The sequence below is a fragment of the Caretta caretta genome, chromosome 28 (assembly GCF_965140235.1).
Source record: "Caretta caretta isolate rCarCar2 chromosome 28, rCarCar1.hap1, whole genome shotgun sequence".
In the NCBI taxonomy this organism is placed as follows: Eukaryota; Metazoa; Chordata; order Testudines; family Cheloniidae; genus Caretta; species Caretta caretta.
Window position 1 is genome coordinate 1,281,549 of NC_134233.1, and position 19,076 is coordinate 1,300,624.

The 19,076-nt window shown below is 60.7% G+C and overlaps 1 protein-coding gene and 1 long non-coding RNA gene across 5 annotated transcripts in view; one reads left to right on the forward strand and one right to left on the reverse strand.

Moving 5' to 3' along the window:
* LOC142070367 (uncharacterized) overlaps positions 1-10,195 on the forward strand; it is an 18,390-nt gene extending 8,195 nt beyond the window's left edge. Inside the window, exons 2-3 of the long non-coding RNA XR_012666321.1 lie at positions 6,431-6,710; positions 10,073-10,195. This is a non-coding gene — a long non-coding RNA (uncharacterized LOC142070367). The remainder of the gene's footprint in view (positions 1-6,430; positions 6,711-10,072) is intronic.
* Positions 4,311-17,310, reverse strand: NYAP1 (neuronal tyrosine phosphorylated phosphoinositide-3-kinase adaptor 1). Of its 4 annotated transcripts, none has more exons than XM_048833993.2 (8): positions 17,133-17,310; positions 15,104-15,213; positions 14,041-14,273; positions 11,716-12,005; positions 10,041-11,222; positions 9,448-9,654; positions 9,076-9,185; positions 4,311-8,547 (listed from the first exon to the last, which is right to left on the reverse strand). In XM_048833993.2, exons 3-8 carry the CDS (start codon positions 14,220-14,222, stop codon positions 8,290-8,292), a joined length of 2,229 nt encoding a protein of 742 aa, XP_048689950.1. In that variant the 5' UTR covers positions 14,223-14,273; positions 15,104-15,213; positions 17,133-17,310; the 3' UTR covers positions 4,311-8,289. The 4 variants fall into 4 exon arrangements, with proteins under 4 accessions (XP_048689950.1, XP_048689949.1, XP_048689948.1 ...); XM_048833992.2 differs by having other exon boundaries at positions 14,979-15,213; XM_048833991.2 differs by having other exon boundaries at positions 14,828-15,213.
* Between the last annotated feature and the right edge of the window lie 1,766 nt (positions 17,311-19,076).

Consider the following 19,076-nt stretch of genomic DNA (forward strand, 5'->3'; position numbering starts at 1 on the left):
GGGTGGTCGATAGCACTCGCAGGCTGCATGTGGGAAGGTTTATGTGGCCTGTGCCCTTTTGCCACCCCAAAGCCCCCGGGGGTCAAACTGGGATCGGGTCTTCTCCCAGCGCTCCAGTCTGGAGGGCTGCAATTCAGGCTCTCTTGGTTAAGAGCCCCCATCTTGACCTGGGCCACATACTGTTCACTTACAGAACTAGCATGGAGACATTCCTTTCTCAACAACCTTGTCTCCCCAACAAGCTGGCCAAACACAGCCACTTGGTTATAGGACTTTTTAACTTTCTTAACAGCTTTCACTCCATCTGAGACCTTCTCAAAGCTATCCACGCTGGATCTTTCAACAGGAAAGTCAGTGGATCCATTCACAACAGAAAATTTCTGGCCATTAGGAACTGAAACTTTCTTGATTAAATTACTTTCACACCCTTCAGTTGCAGTAAACTGCTTGCAAAGACTCCATGAGGATTCCTTTCCCTAGGGCTTTTCTATGCAACAATTCACCCTTCACAGAAATTCTGCCCTTACCCTCTTTACCTAGGGCTTGCTCTAGAGGAACACTTTCCTGAGCAACAACAGACTCTTTCTGAGTCTCACTTACATCCAGAATCACCTCTGGCCCATCAGGCGGATTCCTACACAATCCCCTTTCAGGCAAACTCTCAGACTTCCGAGATAAAAGGTCAGAAGCATTCTCCTTCCCTTTGCCACACACAAGTTCAGGAATCTTTTCCTTCTTGCTACAGGTTTCCACACCCTCAGTAGGTAACACGATCAAATCACCTTTCTGCTCTCCTTGTGCCCTGGCTAGGATCTCACCCCGATTAGACAGAGTTGCTACACCCTTTCCCAGCCACACACTAGCAACAGGCAAAATACAAGCGCCAGAATTGTCTGGTGTCTGGGATTTTGCTAGGACACTAACTGGATGCGACCTAGTTACAGGGCCATTCTCCCAAGCAGACACAAACTTAGGACCCTTCCATTCCTGGGCTTTAGCTGAATCCAGAACCAACTCTGAGACAACTGCACTATTCTCAACCATCATAGGCTGAAAGGCCCCTTCTGTCTGCTCCACAGACAAAGAAGAGCCGGACACACTTTCTCCTTTCCCAGACACACAGCTTGGGATCTCATTCCCCTTGTCCCAGCACACAAGGCTGTTGGCAGACAACTGCTTGGAGATCAGGGTAGCTCCCTCCATAGGCAGGTCAATACCCCTGACAGACATAGGCACGTTTGCTTCACTGTCACAGTTCTCCCCCCAGGTAACAGGTAAGGTCCAGGGACACTCATCTTCCACTCTCCTCGCCTTCCCACCCTGCTGACTATCCTGGTCTATCCTGCTGACTAGACACAGCCATCAGCTCACAAGGCTGCCTAGGCTCATCCAGACTTTCCTTACCAAGCACCTTGCCACTCCCAACAGATAACCTTCCCTGCCTGCCACAAGTACTCCTTTTCTTTTTGTCTCCCCCCAGACTCAGCTGGGGTCTCAGCTCTCACTGTGCTCAGCGCTGCCCTTGCTGTCTCAGTGGGGGCAGGCAGCGAGCTCGCTGCTTTCCTCACAGCATCAGAGCCAGTGGGAGTCCCCTCTCTGGTGTGCAGGGGGGCGGGGAGCATCTCTCTGTCCCACCCAGCCCCAGGGGTCTGGTTGCAGGCAGGCAGGTAGCCCAAGCCTAGCAGCTCCTCCCCCACTGCCAGCCATGTCATCTGCATTTTCACTGACCATTTCCCTCTCCGCCAGTTGGTTCCCTGGATTCAAATTCAAACCCTTGGCCCTTAGAGGAGCAGGGCCTGGATCCTGTCCCAAAGAGACACAGTTACTCCCCAACAGGGTCTCACAGCTGATATCCTCGAGAACCCCAACGACCAGCCAGCCCCACCTCTCCTGGGTCTGCACAGGGATCTGGGCCATAGGCAGGGCGAGGGGCTTCGTCCCTGGGACCCTCGCCCAGCTCACCCAGCCCCTCAGCATCTGAGGCTGCACCACCAGTGGCCTGACACCAGTTCTCTCTGTCCCAGGATCTCGCCACCCCAGGAATGTCTCCCCATTGACCATCACCTTCCGCTCCCACTGGGGGTCTGAGGGGCCTGGCCCCAGGAAACTCCACATAGACATATAGGCTGGGACCAGGAGTGGGAGCCTGTCCACCTCCCCACCCATCGGGCTGATGGAGTCTATGGCCTTGGGACCCAGCAAGGGAGCTAGACACCGGGGCTTTTCCGCAGGGTCCCCTTGGTTCAAATCTCCAGCCTGCTCAAAGGCAGTGAGGTGGGCATCCACATCCCCCCACTCCTTAACCAGGGGCAGCAATTTACTCTCGAGGTTCCCTGCGGAACTGGCCCTCCGAGGTCTATCCCCACTCACCCCTGGGAGGTCCCCTAGGCCTCTCCGCCCCACCACCGCCAGTTCATGCTGCTGTTGCTTCTGCAGCTCTTTCTCGGGCTCTCGCTGTCTCTCACAGTCCTCTTGCTCTCTCAGACTCAGCTCCAATCCCGTCCGTCTCGATCCCCCGATGGGGAACCCGATCGTGAAGACCCTCGTCTGGTTGGGGACAGGAGTCTTGGGGATGCCTGGCTCCCACTCCAGCTGCTCCCAGATCCTGCTATAGCCCCATTTAGGGTCAGGAATCTGTTCCTTAGAGCGATCATCCTCCTCCAGCTGCACGATTAACTCTGCTTTGGTGAACTTTCCAATGCTCAACCCTCTCTTTCTGCACAGGGTTACAATGTCCTTCTTAAGGAGATGGTGACAGGCCATCACTCCGCTCTTCCCAAGTTGTTGTGGACTCACAGGCCTGTGTGCTCTCAGCTCCCCACGGTTTCCAGGGAGAACCCCTAGTGTGCCAGCCCTTCTCGAGGTCACCCCCTCTTTGTCAGGGTCGAGCTGCAGACTCCTCCGCCCTGGGACCGCTCGCTGCAATCCCCAGGGGAACACTGTTACTGCAAAAGTCCTTCTGTCTCCCAGGGCCGAGCCGCAGGCTCCTCCGCCCCTGAGACTGCTCACCGCAGTCCCCAGGGGGACCCCATTACTGCACAGTCCTTCTCACTGGTCACACGCTCCCAGGGGTTAACCGCCCCCCGAAACCGCTCCTCTCCGAGCTTTCTGCATGCCTTGTCCTCGTCAATCCCCCTTCATTTTACTGCTCCCCCATCACTTACTGCAGGAAGCGCCATCCATGGGGTGCAGTACATCCCACCGCTGCCACCGGTTGTCACGGAGTCCCTGGGCGATGCTCTGGAACTGCTCCCTACGAAGCCAGTCAGGATTCTGGGGAAGTCTCCTTTCTGTGAGCAGCCTGTCTGCAGGACACACAGCTCACCCGGCTTCCCTCTTCCTGGGTCTGACCTTGGAGCATTCAGCATCCTCTGCCCCTCCGTGCGCTTCCCCCAGTGAGTCCGCTCAGGCGGGGTCCTGGGGCAGCCAGAGGGTCCTGCCCATTAACTCCGCAGTCAGATGTGACTCTCAGCCAGCCAGTAAAACAGAAGGTTTATTAGATGACAGGAACATGGTCTAACACAGAGCTTGTAGGTGCAGAGAACTGGACCCCTCAGCTGGGTCCATTTTGGGGGCAGTGAGCCAGACTACCACGTCTGCCCTTCACTCTGTGTCCCCAGCCAGCCTCAAACTGCCACCTCCCTCCAGCCCCCCCCCCCTCTGGGCTTTGTCCCTTTCTTGGGCCAGGAGGTCACCTGATTCCTTTGTTCTCCAACCCTTTAGCTCTCATCTTGCAGGGGGGAAGGCCCCATGGCCAGGAAACAGGGTGTTGGCCATTCTCTGTGTCCAGACCCCTGCACATACCTGCCCTCTAGGGCTCTGAAATGATCATACACCCTTCTCCTACCCCCTAGAGACTTAAGAACTGCACAGGGGAAACTGAGGCACCCCCACACTATTCAGAGGAAACATTAAGAACAGTCCCGCTTCGTCACATCGGATCCGATTGAGACACTGAGAGGGTCGTTGTTAGACTTCAGAGTCAGTGGACCATTGAGATGGCTGGGGTCTCTCTGGGCCTGTAGGAGGGGAAAGATGCTTTAAGCCCCTTACACGCCACTTCCCATGTTTCCCTGTGGGAAACAGGAAATTTCCGCTCCCCTTGCAGAGTGCAGGCGTTACTGTGTCAGTCACCCTGGGGGCAGCTCCCTCCTCCCATACAGATGGGCTCAGGCTCTCTGCACATTCAGGCAGCATCCACATGTGATTGGCTCAACTTCTTTTTTAACTGGAAGCCCAATTCCCAGCTGGGCTCGGGGTTCTGCCCGTCAGCCTCCCTGCCTTGAATGAAAGAAATGCCATTCTGTGGACAGAGAGGGTAGTTAGCTGCTTTCTCTTTTAATAGTGCACAGAATCACTTTACAAAAGAAATACGCCTGCCCCCAAAATAAATAATCCTAAATACAGAGGCAATTCAACACTTGGAATCTTGGTTTTTGGCAACACACGTGTGTGTTTGTTTTTTCAGTGACCCTACTTTAAATCCATTGTCATTGTCCTTTGTTCTACAGCCTCAGGAGCTCCCTCGGCAGAGACCACGCCCCAGCATAGTGGCAAAGCAACTTGCCTAGGCTAGCTGGAAAGAAGGGTAATCCTTCACTTGTGTCTGGATCCCAAAGCACTGTAGGGACAGACGTCAGGCCTCGCCAGTGCTGTGGTGCGGCGAGAGGGGAAACCGAGGCACCAAGAGGTGAAGTGACCTGCTGGGGGTTGCACAGTGAAGCAGGGGTGGAGCTGGGTTAGAACCAAGGAGTCCTGAGTCCCCATCTCAATTGCTGTAACCACCAGACCATACTCACTCCCAGAGCTGGGGGCAAAACCCAGGAATCCTAACTCCTAGCACCCCACTGATCTAACCACTAGTTATCACTTCCCTCCCAGACCTAGGGATAGAACCCAGGAGTCCGGAGTATGAAACCCACCTCCCTTGCTCCAGAAATGCAAAGAGAAATCAAGAAGTCACCTCTTCATAATGCTGCCAGCGTAACAATGTACATTGGCTTTTGTTTGTATGGCTGCCTACATGTGGCAAGATAAGGCTGGAGTGATGGAATCCCTCCATCTAATGTCGGATGTAACACTTGTGTGTGGGGCGGGGGATTATGGTAGCACGAATCCTCGCCTTGTCCTTCGGGATAGGAATGGAGTGAGGGCAGACACAAGGCCCCGAGGCACCTGCGCTGGGCACCCACAGGAAGCACGATTTTCGTTCGGTGGGAAATTTGGTCATTCTGAAATCCCTTTTCCTTCCAGATCAGAATGAAAACCAAGACTTTCTAATTTCCCTGCTAAGTGAAGCTTGGGGAAATCATTTCATTATGATAAAACGGGAATGTTTGTTTCAATTTTGACTTTTGATTTTTTCATATTACGATTTACACTCTAGAACAATAAAACATCTCTATAATTACAATTTAGAGAATCGAAGATGAAAACATTTAATTTCAACCTGACTGTTTCAGAGTTAACACCATTTATAAAATAATTATGATGCTGTTATTTATGCTGTATTTGTAATTAGTCTAAAATTGAAAAAAGCCAGAACGTATCGTAAATAATAATAGTATTTTAGAATTAAAATTGATAGTTCAATCTAAAATTGAAAAAGATCAGATTGAAACCATTTTTATTTAAGATTCGATCATAAATTACATGTAGGCTTGGGAGAATTCCATTTTTATTTGTTAATAATTTTGACAGATAATATGTTTTTTTAGGCATTTTTATATATTATTGGTTTAAATGTTTGCAACTACACAAAATTATGGATTATTTTTTCAATGTTTATTGCTCTAAATTTTCACGGTTGTGAGAAATTATGGAGGATAAGATAATGGGGGGGTCAGACAATAATTAATGACAGTAGCGGTTGAGATTCAAAAAGTTAAAGCTTTATAACTGTTAAAACATAAATTGTCAACATCACGTGAAAATATACAAAGTAAATACCTTCTAACTTGAATAAATTCTCAAGTAGCATTTTTCTCACTTTGTCTATCTGTAAATTTTGACTATCATAGATGGAAATATTTTTTCATTGGCTTGTTTGTGTCTGGTGAAATCGATGTTGACCAACATTTACCAATAAATATCGAATCCTTATTTATAATACCTATTATAATCTGAAATAAGAAAACATTTTGTTTGACTTTGGCCTTTTTGTTTAAATATTATAATTTATAGTATATTATAAATAGCATTATATATAATTATATGAGCTAAAAATTAGATTGAAATAAGTTTATAATTATCTGACATACTGTACAGTTGTTATATGTAAACACAAAAAGTCAAAATTGAAACAGTGTTCCTATTTTAGCTACAAAATTTTTTAAAATGTTAGATTATATTATTCTAGTTACTAATATCTAAATTTTTAAAAATCTGTCTAGCTAAAGTAGAAACATTGATTTCAAGTTTATTTTGACAGATGACGATCACGTGTAATCTAAGCTGAAATAAAACAATTTGAATTGAAAACTCCAAGGGTTGCACTACCTGGCCTCACCCAAACACCGGAAAGGAAATGTCATCCAACCAGACGCCTGCTCGTGGGAAGTACAGCATTTTTGGATGGAAAAACCAGTCCCTCGGGCAACCGCTGAGCAGGTCCTCCCGGAAGGGGCGTGGAGCTGGGATTGTGGATTCTCTCTGAAGCACAGCCCCGGGGCTAGATTTTTTGATGCCTACCTGCTCTTCTAGGAAACGAGGTGAGTGCTCTGGTGTGTGGAGAGGTGGCTGTTTGTGCATTTCATGTGTGTTAGCAGCTCACACTCCAACCCCTAGGCTCCGCCCCAGGCCCAGCTGACTGCTAGCACGTGTTCGGAGCCGCCCATGTGTTCAGAACACCACCTCCTAGTGAAGATGTGGCCAGAGTGTGAAGTGTGTCATGGGCTGGGAGGATCAGTGGGGCCAGCCTCCATGTCCTGCTCTCTGCGTGTGTCAAAGCGAAGCCGCGTGCTCCTGTCTGATAGTGGGGCTAGCGAAGAGTGCTGCCCTGTGTGCTGAACGGGCAGAGAGTGGGAGATCTGGCCATGTGGGCCTTGCATCCACAGTGGCATGGCTGAGGCCTGTCCAGGGGAAGTTGAGGCACAGAGCAGTGAAAGTGGCTTGCCTGAGGTCACACAGTCCGCCACGGGCAAAGCTGGGCACAGAACCCAGGAGTCCTGGCTCCCAGCCCCCCCGGCTCTAATCCACTAGACCCCACTCCCCTCCCAGAGCCAGGGAGAGAACCCAGGAGTCCTGGCTCCCAGCCCCCGCTGCTGTAACCACTACCCAACCATCCACTACAGAGCAGTGAATCAAGGTGCATTTAAAATAACCCTCTGCTTTACATCTATTCCTCCGATCCTGGAGTTTCAACTTCTCCTTTGAAACCTCGTCCGGAAGAGAGACAAACCCCGTTCTAAACTGGCCCCTGACCAACCCAGAACTAAAACCGGACCACCACCCCTGGAGCAAATCGTTTGCCTTTGAAATAGATTGGGGCAGAAAGGAAGCATTCCAGCTGGAACGGAAAACCCTGCTTTATGCTTTATTTGTCTATATAAATTACCCGGCCCCCCCCCGAGCCCCGCCCCAGCATAAATATTTTGCAAAGCATTTTCATCATCTCATTACACTTGAGAGAGCCCCCCCCATCCCGGCAGGTTACTTAAATATATCAAGGGGGCGGCAGAACCCAGGCATCCTGGCGGTAGTCCATCCCTTCGCCCCGCAGCAGTTGGGGTCTGGAGAGCGCGCCAGCATCCCAAGTCGGTCCAGCCGTGTGTCTAAAAACGTTAATGGGACTTGGCGGCTGAGGAGGACTGTACCCACTGTGGGGCCAAAGGGGAGGCGTTGGGGGGTCAGTGGGGCAGAGGGCGGGGATCAGTAACCCCGCCGGAGAGCTTTGATTTTTCCCCCCGACCCCAACCATCAAACCTGGTCACCCCAGTCTTGTCCCTCTTCCCCTTACGATGACGGAAAGGCAGCGGTGTGGGTGCGCCTGGCACCGGTAACACCTGATTGTGACCCCCACCCCAGATCCAGTCCAGGGGCAGCAGAAAGGGGGCGATGGTCCATCACCGCTGGGTGTCCCTCCCACTTCACCTCTGATCCAGGCCTCGCTCGCAGTCCAGCATCCCCAGCTTGGCCAACCGGCTCTTTCCAGCCGAGGGCACCGCGGGGTCGCCCCCACAGGAGAGCGGACGGGTCAACAGCCAGCAATTCACCCCCTCTGCTGTCCCCGGCCAGCCCAAGGCAGTGCAGTGGGGGCGTGGCAGGTCCATGCTGGCCGTGCCCCCGGCGTCATATGGCCGTGTCCCACAGCACCGCATGCTGGCGCCGGCAGGGCGGCGTGCCACCCTTGCGGCTGTCCGTGGTGCGGCGCCAGCTGGGGAGGGTGGGCATGCTCTCCTGCTTGCACAGGCTGCGCTCGGGCCGGCGCCGGGCTTTGATCTCCTTGCAGACGCAGCGCTTCCGCTCGATGACCTCCAGCAGCTTCCCGTCCCGCTCCTGGGCACCTGGCGCCACCCCGGGCAGGGGCAGGGGCAGGGGCGGCAGGCCCTGCCCGCCGGAGGAGAGAGTGAGACGGGCCGCAAAGCGCGCCCCGAGCCCCCGCTCGCCTCACGCCCAACGAGGGGGTGGGATCTCCGCAGCCCCCCCCACCTAACCCACAGCCCCCGCTCTCCTAGCCCGGGGCTCCCCCAGTGACCCCCCCTACCTAACCCACAGCCCCCGCTCTCCTAGCCCGGGGCTCCCCCAGCGACCCCCCCCACCTAACCCACAGCCCCCGCTCTCCTAGCCCGGGGCTCCCCCAGCGACCCCCCCTACCTAACCCACAGCACCCGCTCTCCTAGCCGGGGACTCCCCGCAGCTCCTCCAGTGACCCACAGCCCCTGCTAGCCCACTCCTGGGCTCCCCCCAACTCTGCCGGTGCCCCTCACTCCTGACGCGCAGCCCCCTGCTAGCCCAGCCCTGCACCTGCCCCCAGCCCTTCTGGTGCTCCTCACTCCCGACCTGCAGCCCCCTGCTAGCCCAGGCCTTGCCTTTCTTTGCCCCCCAACCTCTCCCCCTGGGTGCTGGATACCTTACCAGGCTGGCTGCGTCTTTGGGGTGACTGCACAGCCTTTGCGTGTGAATCACGGTGTGTCGCACCCCAGAGGTGGAAGCTGACCGGCCCAGGCGGTAACCCCCGGTGAGGTCTGGAGAGTGGGAAGCCAGAAATGAGATGGGTCACCCTGCCCCGCCCCCCATGGCACAGCACCCGCCACTGAGCCCCCGGCCAGCCCCCCTCCTCCCCGCAGCACAGAATCCCGTGTCACCACATTGGGATTCACTCTGAGCCAGAGGCGAGCGCTGGCTCCCACTCCCTTCCCAGCGGAGCTCACCTCCCCAAGTCCTTGCCCAATCCCCCGCCCTGGGGCAGCCGCCCTGTCCCCCTTCCCTCACGGCGGCCGGGGGTACCTCCGTTGCGGTGGCAGGCAGGGAAGGTCTGACATGGCACAGGCAGCCCCGTTCGGCAGCCCGGCATCTTGGGCACCATCCCCTCGGGTCCCGGGGCCCGGACGGGGATCCCCGACAGCGAGGTCCCTACCAGGGCTTTCAAGTCCCTGTCCGGCTTCAGCTGCACCTCGCCACTGCCGTTCCAGACCTGGGCGCCCTCCGCGGGCTCTGCCAGGGCAAAGGACAGGGTCAGAGGGGAACGTGTTCGAATCCTCCATCCCCTGAGCCAGCCAGTCCCTGCCCTGGGGCCGGGTGGGAGCCGGCGCCCCCCAGAGGCGACAGGCCCTGTGCCCCATTCCCCGCCCCCCTGAGCCAGCCAGTCCCTGCCCTGGGGCCAGGTGGGAGCCGGAGCCCCCAAGAGGGGACAGGCCCCTGCCCCATCTCCGCCCCCCTGAGCCAGCCAGTCCCCGTCCTGGGGCTGGGGGGGAGCCAGCGCCCCCCAGAGGGGACAGGCCACATGCCCCAGTTCCCGACCCCTTGAGCCAGCCAGTCCCGACCTTGGGGCCGGCGCTCCCTAGAGGGGACAGGCCCCATGCCCCATCCCCAATACTCACTCTCTGGCTCTTTGCCTTTCCGGTTGCTGTAGAGTCCCTTCCTCTGCAGCGCCCAACCCACGCCCAGCATCTCCTCGTCGGCGCCAGCCACCACATGGGAGCAGGCCATGCTGGCGAATGCCCCGCGGTCCTGCAGCTGGAACTTCATCACGGGCGGCACGGCCTTGGCCCCGGCTCCTTTGACGCTCTCGTAGGCCGGCGGGCGCTTCATACCCCCGCAGGGGGCTGGGTAAGTCCACAGCATGCCCAGGGGCGGCTCAGGGCGCTGGGCTGGCTTGCCGGCGGGCACGGTGGCTGGCCGGGCACACAGCATCCCGTGCAGCACCGAGATCTCCTTCTCCGTCTTCTGCTCGGCCGGCAGCCCCGCATGGGTGGTGACTTTGACGGCCGAGTACACCATGGTGTAGGACACGGCCGGCTTGTCCTTGGCCGGCTGGGGCACGGGCAGCATAGAGGGCAGCGGCTTGGCCGGGGGGCAGATCATGCTGTGGGAACTGGGCAGCTCCTTCTCCGCCTTCTGCTGCCCAGTGGGCTGTGGGGGCAGGGGAGTGGAGTGGCTGCGGGCGCGGCCGGAGGGCACTAGGGCTTGGTGCCCCGATGGATGGGCTGCAGCCGGCGCTTCCTTGGCATGGCAGGGCACAGGGAGTTTGGAGGAGGCCTCCTGGCTGCCCGCTTTGTAGCCCTTGTGCCCCGTGCCCTGGGGGAAGGCCAGCAGGGGTGGGCGGTGCTGGAGCAGGTTGGGAAAAGGCGGGGGGATGTCGCAGGGGGAGGTCTTGCCCTTGTCCGCCTTAGCCTGGCGCGGGTGGGGGGAGACGGGCATGCCGTTGGCCTCCTCAGGCAGGGGGTACTTCATCTCCTCGTAGATTGCCTCGCTCTCGTCAGAGTCCTCCTCCCCTGCTGGGGGCGGCGGCGGCTGGGGTGCCCCGGTGCCCCGGAAAATGTCCCCCACCATCTCGATATAGACAGGCTCCTCGTCCTCGGGGTCCGAGCCCTTGGCGTGGCCGTGGGAGAACGCCCGGCTAAACCGTGGCGGTGCCCCCCCGCCCATGGGGGTGACTAGGGGGCGGCTGGAGTAGGTCTCGTCGAAGGAGACAGAGAGCTGGGTGTTGGGGCTCCGCTTAGGCTTCTGGGGGGGCACCTTGCGCCCCAACTCCCGGCTCTCGGAGCATGACTTCTGGGGCCCTGGGAGAGGGAGAAGGTAGAGCTCAGACGCAACCACCTCTGGGGCGGGGCGGGGCAGCTGGTTACACAGGGACCCCTCGCCTGGCTCTGAGATGCGGCCACCTCTGGGGTGAGGCACGGTGGCTGTGTAATGCCTTTCACAGCAGCACTGCCCCACTGTTTAGGACTGGACAGGAATGCTGGGTTTGACTGAGGCTGTGGTGGGGGGTTGAAGAAAGTTGGCCAATCGCTGGAGCGGAGGTTCGGCCCGGATGCCGGAGTTCCCAGCCCAGCTCCGGGGAAGAGAGCCACTGGCCTGTGCTCCTATGTCAATTAACAATTAGCAGCACAGCGCCCTCTAGGAACACACCAGGGCGTCTGGGCTGGCTCTGCCTACCAGGGGAGGGTGACTCCTACTGAGCCCCCACCCTGCTCCCTGCAGCATAGCGCCCCCTAATGGCCCACAGGAGGATGCCCCCTTACCCCCCCAGCTCCACCAGTCCAAAGGCCTCACCGGTTTTCTTGCCGCCGGCCGGCTCTGCCACCCGCCCCTCGCCTGCCATGCTGAGCTTGGTGCTGGGGTGGCGCTTGGGCTTGGCCGGGGGCTTCCTGGCACTGGTGGCCCCCTCGCCGTTCTCCACACTGCCCACCGAGTGGCAGGAGAGGGAGCGGGGCGCCATGCCGCTAGCGCAGGGGTGGGGCGCGTGCTCCTGCGAGGCAGGCATGGTCATGAAGCCCATCCGGAAGTGGCGGCGGAAGGAGGCCACGTCCCGGATCTTCCCCGCTCCTGGGTCCTTGGCGGAGCTGTGGGGACACAAAGAGCAGGAGGTGAGGGGGTGCAGGACACCTGGGTCCTAGCGGTGGCTACTGGTAGTTGCAACAAGGTGGGTAGAACCGCATTTGCAAGACCATTGCAGGTGCCGTGTATACCAGTAGTTGCAACAATGTGGTATGGCCGGGCAGTAAACAGTGATTGCAACTAGGGGTGTCTATGCAGTGGTGGATTAGTTTTGGGGGGCCCCTCCCCATCCCTTCCACTGGCAATCCCGCTGCCTGCCCCCACAGGACTCCTTCTGGGGAAATGGGGTAGGGGTGTGGGGTTTTGCCCTGGCATGCCAGCCAGGGAGCGGGGTTGGGGCATGGGGGCTTGTCCTGACTAGGGCACTCTCGGCGGGGTGCCCATCTTTCTGGGGGCCCCAGGCATGCAGTTGCTAATCCACCACCATGTCTATGGACTCCAGCTGGATTCTTGTGCCCCTCCCAGCATGTATTACATCTATCCAACACTGTTGCAACCGCTGTTCTAGTCTGCACCCGAAATGCCTCACTGCTGCGGCTGAATCTGGGCCACGTTATTGCATGACGTTGAACCGCTTCAGGCCTTGTTCTGCCATGCACTGGAACCTCATTGTGACAGCAACTGGTCTCCATCCGATGCCCAGCACCCTGGGGAGGGGTCCCTGTGTAACCAGCCGCTCCGCCCCAGAGGTGGCCGCATCTCAGCGCCGGGCAAGGGGTCCCTGTGTCACCAGCCGCCCCGCCCCAGAGGTGGCTGCATCTTAGCGCCGGCCGAGGGGTCCCTATGTCACCAGCCACCCCACCCTAGAGCTGGCTGCATCTCAGCGCCGGGCGAGGGGTTCCCGTGTCACCAGCCGCCCCACCCTAGAGCTGGCTGCATCTCAGCGCTGGGCAAGGGGTCCCTGTGTCACCAGCCGCCCCGCCCCAGAGGTGGCTGCATCTCAGCGCCGGGCAAGGGGTCCCTGTGTCACCAGCCGCCCCGCCCTAGAGGTGGCTGCCTCTCAGCGCCGGGCAAGGGGTCCCTGTGTCACCAGCCGCCCCGCCCCAGAGGTGGCTCCATCTCAGCGCCGGGCAAGGGGTCCCTGTGTCACCAGCCGCCCCACCCTAGAGCTGGCTGCATCTCAGCGCCGGGCGAGGGGTTCCCGTGTCACCCGCTGCCCTGCCCCAGAGGTGGCTGCATCTCAGCGCCGGGCAAGGGCTCCCTGTGTCACCAGCCGCCCCGCCTCAGAGGTGGCCGCATCTCAGCGCCGGGCAAGGGGTCCCTGTGTCACCAGCCGCCCCGCCCCAGAGGTGGCTGCATCTTAGCGCCGGCCGAGGGGTCCCTATGTCACCAGCCACCCCACCCTAGAGCTGGCTGCATCTCAGCGCCGGGCGAGGGGTTCCCGTGTCACCAGCCGCCCCACCCTAGAGCTGGCTGCATCTCAGCGCTGGGCAAGGGGTCCCTGTGTCACCAGCCGCCCCGCCCCAGAGGTGGCTGCATCTCAGCGCCGGGCAAGGGGTCCCTGTGTCACCAGCCGCCCCGCCCTAGAGGTGGCTGCCTCTCAGCGCCGGGCAAGGGGTCCCTGTGTCACCAGCCGCCCCGCCCCAGAGGTGGCTCCATCTCAGCGCCGGGCAAGGGGTCCCTGTGTCACCAGCCGCCCCACCCTAGAGCTGGCTGCATCTCAGCGCCGGGCGAGGGGTTCCCGTGTCACCCGCTGCCCTGCCCCAGAGGTGGCTGCATCTCAGCGCCGGGCAAGGGCTCCCTGTGTCACCAGCCGCCCCGCCTCAGAGGTGGCCGCATCTCAGCGCCGGGCAAGGGGTTCCCGTGTCACCAGCTGCGCTGCCCCAGAGGTGGCCGCATCTCAGCGCCGGGCAAGGGCTCCCTGTGTCACCAGCCGCCCCGCCTCAGAGGTGGCTCCATCTCAGCACCAGGCGAGGGGTCCCCTTCCCTCCCAGAGCCAGGGAGAGAACCCAGGAGTCCTGGCTCCCAGCCCCCCTGCTATAACCCACCAGCCCCCACTCCCCTCCCCCATAGAACCCAGGAGTCCTGAACCCCACGTACCCCTTTTTTGGCTCCTCGTCCTTGTGCTGTCTCCACTCCAGCTTGCTCTTGCGGTAGAGCAGATTCATGTCGCCGTGGGGTGGCCGGCGGGTCTGGCTCAGCGCCCCGTAGGCCAGGCTGCCCCGCTCCTCGATGAACTGCAGGAAGGCGGAGATCAGGGCCTCCTGGGGGCTAGTGGTCATCTTCCCTTGGCCCAGGTCCAGGGGGGCATGGGGGGAGCCCACCAGGGGGCGCTAATGGGGGGCAGAGACAGAGTGTTAGAGGGGGAGTGCACACTATGAGGAGGGCTGGGAGGTAGTGGTGAGGGGTGGGAGCCAAGACTCCTGGGTTCTTTCCCCACCCATACACGGGCAAGCCAGACCCACACCTCTGATTCCACCGGACTCCTGGGTTCTATCCTCCCCATACCCACTGATCAGAACCCCCCCCAACACCCGCAGGCCAGAACCCCCCGGACTCCTGGGTTCTATCCCCCCCCAACACCCGCAGGCCAGAACCACCCGGACTCCTGGGTTCTATCCCCCCCCCAACACCCGCAGGCCAGAACCCCCCGGACTCCTGGGTTCTATCCCCCCCCCAACACCCGCAGGCCAGAACCCCCTGGACTCCTGGGTTCTATCTCCCCCCCAACACCTGCAGGCCAGAACCCCCTGGACTCCTGGGTTCTATCCCACCCCCCAACACCTGCAGGCCAGAACCCCCTGGACTCCTGGGTTCTATCCCCCGCTTACACCCACACGCCTGAACCCCGCTCTGAACCATCCAGACTGCTGGGGCTGGGCCATACCTGAGGCACCTTGGCGGGCGGCGAGTGTGTTGGATTTGGGGGTGATGTGGAGGGCGGCGGGATTGGGGGTGTCTGGATGAATGGCAGGGTGGGGATGGCAGAACGTGACAGGGAGCAGAGAGGGGAGACCCACAGTTGCCCCCCAGGGCACCTGGGACGTGGCTCCTGCTCAGCCCGGGGGCGAGTTAGCCAGGGGGGCAGGAGTGGGAGGCGGGGGGCATGTCTGGTCCCGAGGCTCCAGTTGGGGTGGTGGGAGTCCCCGGTGCCCCTGCTTGCCGGTGCTGATGGGGGTCCCCCGGCGCTGCTCCGGGCTGAGCTCAGGGGGGTCTCCGGTCCATGCTCTGTGCTGGGCGCTGCCCCAGCGGATCGGGGGGTCTTCTACGGGCCTGGCAGAGAGAGGGGGGGTCACAGGGGCCTGGGATTCCCTCTGCTGGCCCCCAATATCCCATCACCATCCCGCAGCCCCCAACAAACACCCCATGCCCCTCAGTAGCACCCAGGGCGTGCCCCACGGCCCCCAACAAACACCCCATGTCCCTCAGTGACTCCCAGCACCCCATCGTGTGTCCCACAGCCCCCAACAAACACCCCATGCCCCTCAGTGACCCCCCAGCGCCCTATTGCGTGCCCCACGGCCCCCAACAAACACCCCATGCCCCTCAGTGACTCCCAGCACCCCATCGTGTGTCCCACGGCCCCCAACAAACACCCCATGCCCCTCAGTGACTCCCAGCACCCCATCGTGTGTCCCACGGCCCCCAACAACACCCCATGCCCCTCAGTGACTCCCAGCACCCCATCGTGTGTCCCACGGCCCCCAACAAACACCCCATGCCCCTCAGTGACTCCCAGCACCCCATCGTGTGTCCCACGGCCCCCAACAAACACCCCATGCCCCTCAGTGACTCCCAGCACCCCATCGTGTGTCCCACAGCCCCCAACAAACACCCCATGCCCCTCAGTGACTCCCACCACCCCATCGTGTGTCCCACAGCCCCCAACAAACACCCCATGCCCCTCAGTGACTCCCAGCACCCCATCGTGTGTCCCACGGCCCCCAACAAACACCCCATGCCCCTCAGTGACTCCCACCACCCCATCGTGTGTCCCACAGCCCCCAACAAACACCCCATGCCCCTCAGTGACCCCCCAGCGCCCTATTGCATGCCCCACGGCCCCCAACAAACACCCCATGACCCTCAGTAACCCCCATCATGTGCCCCACAGCCCCCAACAAACACCCCATGCCCCTCAGTGACTCCCAGCACCCCATCGTGTGTCCCACGGCCCCCAACAAACACCCCATGCCCCTCAGTGACTCCCACCACCCCATCGTGTGTCCCACAGCCCCCAACAAACACCCCATGCCCCTCAGTGACCCCCCAGCGCCCTATTGCATGCCCCACGGCCCCCAACAAACACCCCATGACCCTCAGTAACCCCCATCATGTGCCCCACAGCCCCCAACAAACACCCCATGCCCCTCGGTGACCCCCCAGCACCCTATTGTGTGCCCCACGGCCCCCAACAAACACCCCATGCCCCTCAGTGACCCCCCAGCACTCCATTGCATGACCCACAGCCCTGCCCTCAGCCTCGTGATCATGGCTGGAGCCCCCTGATGGAGCCTGGGGGGAGACTTAGATTCTCTTGGATCTCCCCCAAGGAGGGGCTACCAGGGGGGATCCGGGCTGCCTCCCACCCCCCAGTGCTCACCCCCAGCCCCACATCTCCCCCTCCCTCCCCTTTCCAATCTCCCCCCTCCCCTATCTCCCCCTCCCCACACATTCCAATTGATCCCTTCCCAACCCCCACATCCACCACCCCACCCCTCCCAGGCCGCATCCATCCCAAACATCCCTCTGTCCTCACCTCCGAACCCCTCCCCGCATCCCTCCATCCCTCCTTACCTCCCTGTCCCCTTCCCAGCCCCCCACAGCCATCCCTTCCCAGCCCCCACATCCCTCCCCTCCCAGCCCCCACATCCACCCATCCCTCCCCTCGCAGCCCCCCACATCCGGCCCCCGAGGCCCCCCTTCCCAGCCCCATCCACCCATCCCTCCTCTCCGAGCCCCCCACATCCATCCTTCCCCTCCCAGCCCCCCACATCCAGCCCCCGAGGCTCCCCTTCCCAGCCCCATCCCTCCTTTCCCAACCCCCCACATCCTTCCAGCCCCCCACATCCACCCATCCCTCCCCTCCCAGCCCCCCACATCCAGCCCCCGAGGCTCCCCTTCCCAGCACCCCACATCCACCCCTCCCTCCCTCCTCACTCCCCCCCCCGGGTCCCGCCCGCCCCCGGTACCTGCCCGGCCCGGCTCCCCCGGCTCCGCTCGCCCCATCCCGCTGCCGCTGACGCAGCGTCCAAGACACGCGGCGCCTCCCCCCGAGCCGAGCCGAGCAGCCGGGGATGGAGAAACCTGGGGGGGGATGGACGGGAGAAAGACCGGGGCGGAGGGAGACAGCGGCGCCCCTCACATCCAGCCCCCCTCCCCTGCCCTGCGCTGCCGGTGCCCCTCACTCCCGATCGCAGCCCCTGCTAGCCCAGCCCTGCCCCTCCCAGCTCTGCCGGTGCCCCTCACTCCCGACCCGCAGCCCCCCACCCCCGCCGCTGCCCCTCAGTCTTCCCCACCCCCATGGGCTGCTGGCTGAGAACTGTATTTGACCCCCTCCCAGCGATCTCCTGAGCCTGTAAAGTGCCCGGGAGGGGCGGTGGGGGGGGGGGGGGAATCATGTGTCCTTAGTGCCTGGAACATGGAAAGTGCATTTCCCGACCCATGGACTGAGCAGGGCTGGAGCCAGCAGCTGATGCCACTGTCAGAGTTGATGCATCACCCAGCACTGGGTGCAGATGCGGCCACCTCTGGGGCGGGGCGGCTGGTGACACAGGGACCCCTCGCCCAGCACTGAGATGCGGCCACCTCTGGGGCAGGGCGGCTGGTGACACAGGGACCCTGATGCTGAGATGCGGCCACCTCTGGGGCAGGGTGGCTGGTGACACAGGGACCCCTCTCCCGACGCTGAGATGGAGCCACTTCTGGGGCGGGGCTGCTGGTGACACAGGGACCCCTCTCCCGACGCTGAGATGGAGCCACTTCTGGGGCGGGGCTGCTGGTGACACAGGGACCCCTCTCCCGACGCTGAGATGCAGCCACTTCTGGGGCGGGGTGGCTGGTGACACAGGGACCCTCGCCCAGCACTGAGATGCGGCCACCTCTGGGGCAGGGCGGCTGGTGACACAGGGACCTCTCGCCCAGCACTGAGATGCAGCCACCTCTGGGGCAGGGCGGCTGGTGACACAGGGACCCTGATGCCGAGACGCGGCCACCTCTGGGGCGGGGCGGCTGGTGACACAGGGACCCTCGCCCGGCGCTGAGATGCGGCCACCTCTGGGGCGGGGCTGCTGGTGACACAGGGACCCCTCTCCCGACGCTGAGATGCAGCCACTTCTGGGGCGGGGTGGCTGGTTATATAGCTCAATGCCTGAGCACCCCATGCCAGTCTCCCCATCCCCATTACCTCTGCTGGGGCTTGAGTGTCAGCCATGGGGCCACCCAGCTTTTATTCCCGGAAGGGAATTTCTGAAGGGGGTGGAGCGAGCTGCTCGAAAGCCCCTCCCTTCTCCGGCCTGGCAGCTGCTGGCATGGTGGGTAGCTGCCTCCAGTCTGTGCCCCCCCATGGAGTGCAGGATGGGCCGCTCTGTCCCACCCACGGAGTGCAGGATTGGCCTGTCCAGTCTGTGCCCCCCCCCATGGAGTGCAGGATGGACCCCTCCGCTATCTGCCTGCCCGCCCCACACAGCCCCCCAGTACTCGCTGTTCCTCTGCCCGTCCCGCCCCCCACAGTCCCCGTCTCAGGCTGAGAATTCCCATTTCCCAGTGCCCCCCCGCGAGCCATCGATCTGGGGATTCCTGAGCCCGGCCGCAGGGGCTGAGCTGGGGTGTCCCCTTGAGTTTGTTAGATGAGGTCTGTCCGCACAGGGCACCCAAGTCTGCCTGGGACACCCGAGCGAAAGGCTGCTCCAGCCACCACTGGCCCCTAGGGGGCGCCTGTCTGCGGTGCGCCATGGAGCTGGTTCGAGCCAATGAGGGAGGGGGTGCGTGAGAGAGCGATGTGCTGCCCCCTGGTGGCATGTGTGTGCGCACCAACCCCTGCTGGTGCCCTCGGGTTACCCCCTCACAAACCAGCCTCTTTACCCCCAGGACAACCGTGGCTGCCGTAAAATCTGCCCCCCCGGAACAGATGGGTC

Excerpts from the sequence above, each read along its gene's own strand:
- NYAP1 (XM_048833993.2), bottom strand. The coding sequence starts at position 14,222 with ATGACCACTAGCCCCCAGGAGGCCCTGATCTCCGCCTTCCTGCAGTTC. Across the intron at positions 11,223-11,715 it reads GGCCGGCGGCAAGAAAACCG|GGCCCCAGAAGTCATGCTCC; the intron begins GTGAGGCCTTTG and ends TCCCTCTCCCAG. Across the intron at positions 9,186-9,447 it reads TGCCTGCCACCGCAACGGAG|ACCTCACCGGGGGTTACCGC; the intron begins GTACCCCCGGCC and ends CCCACTCTCCAG.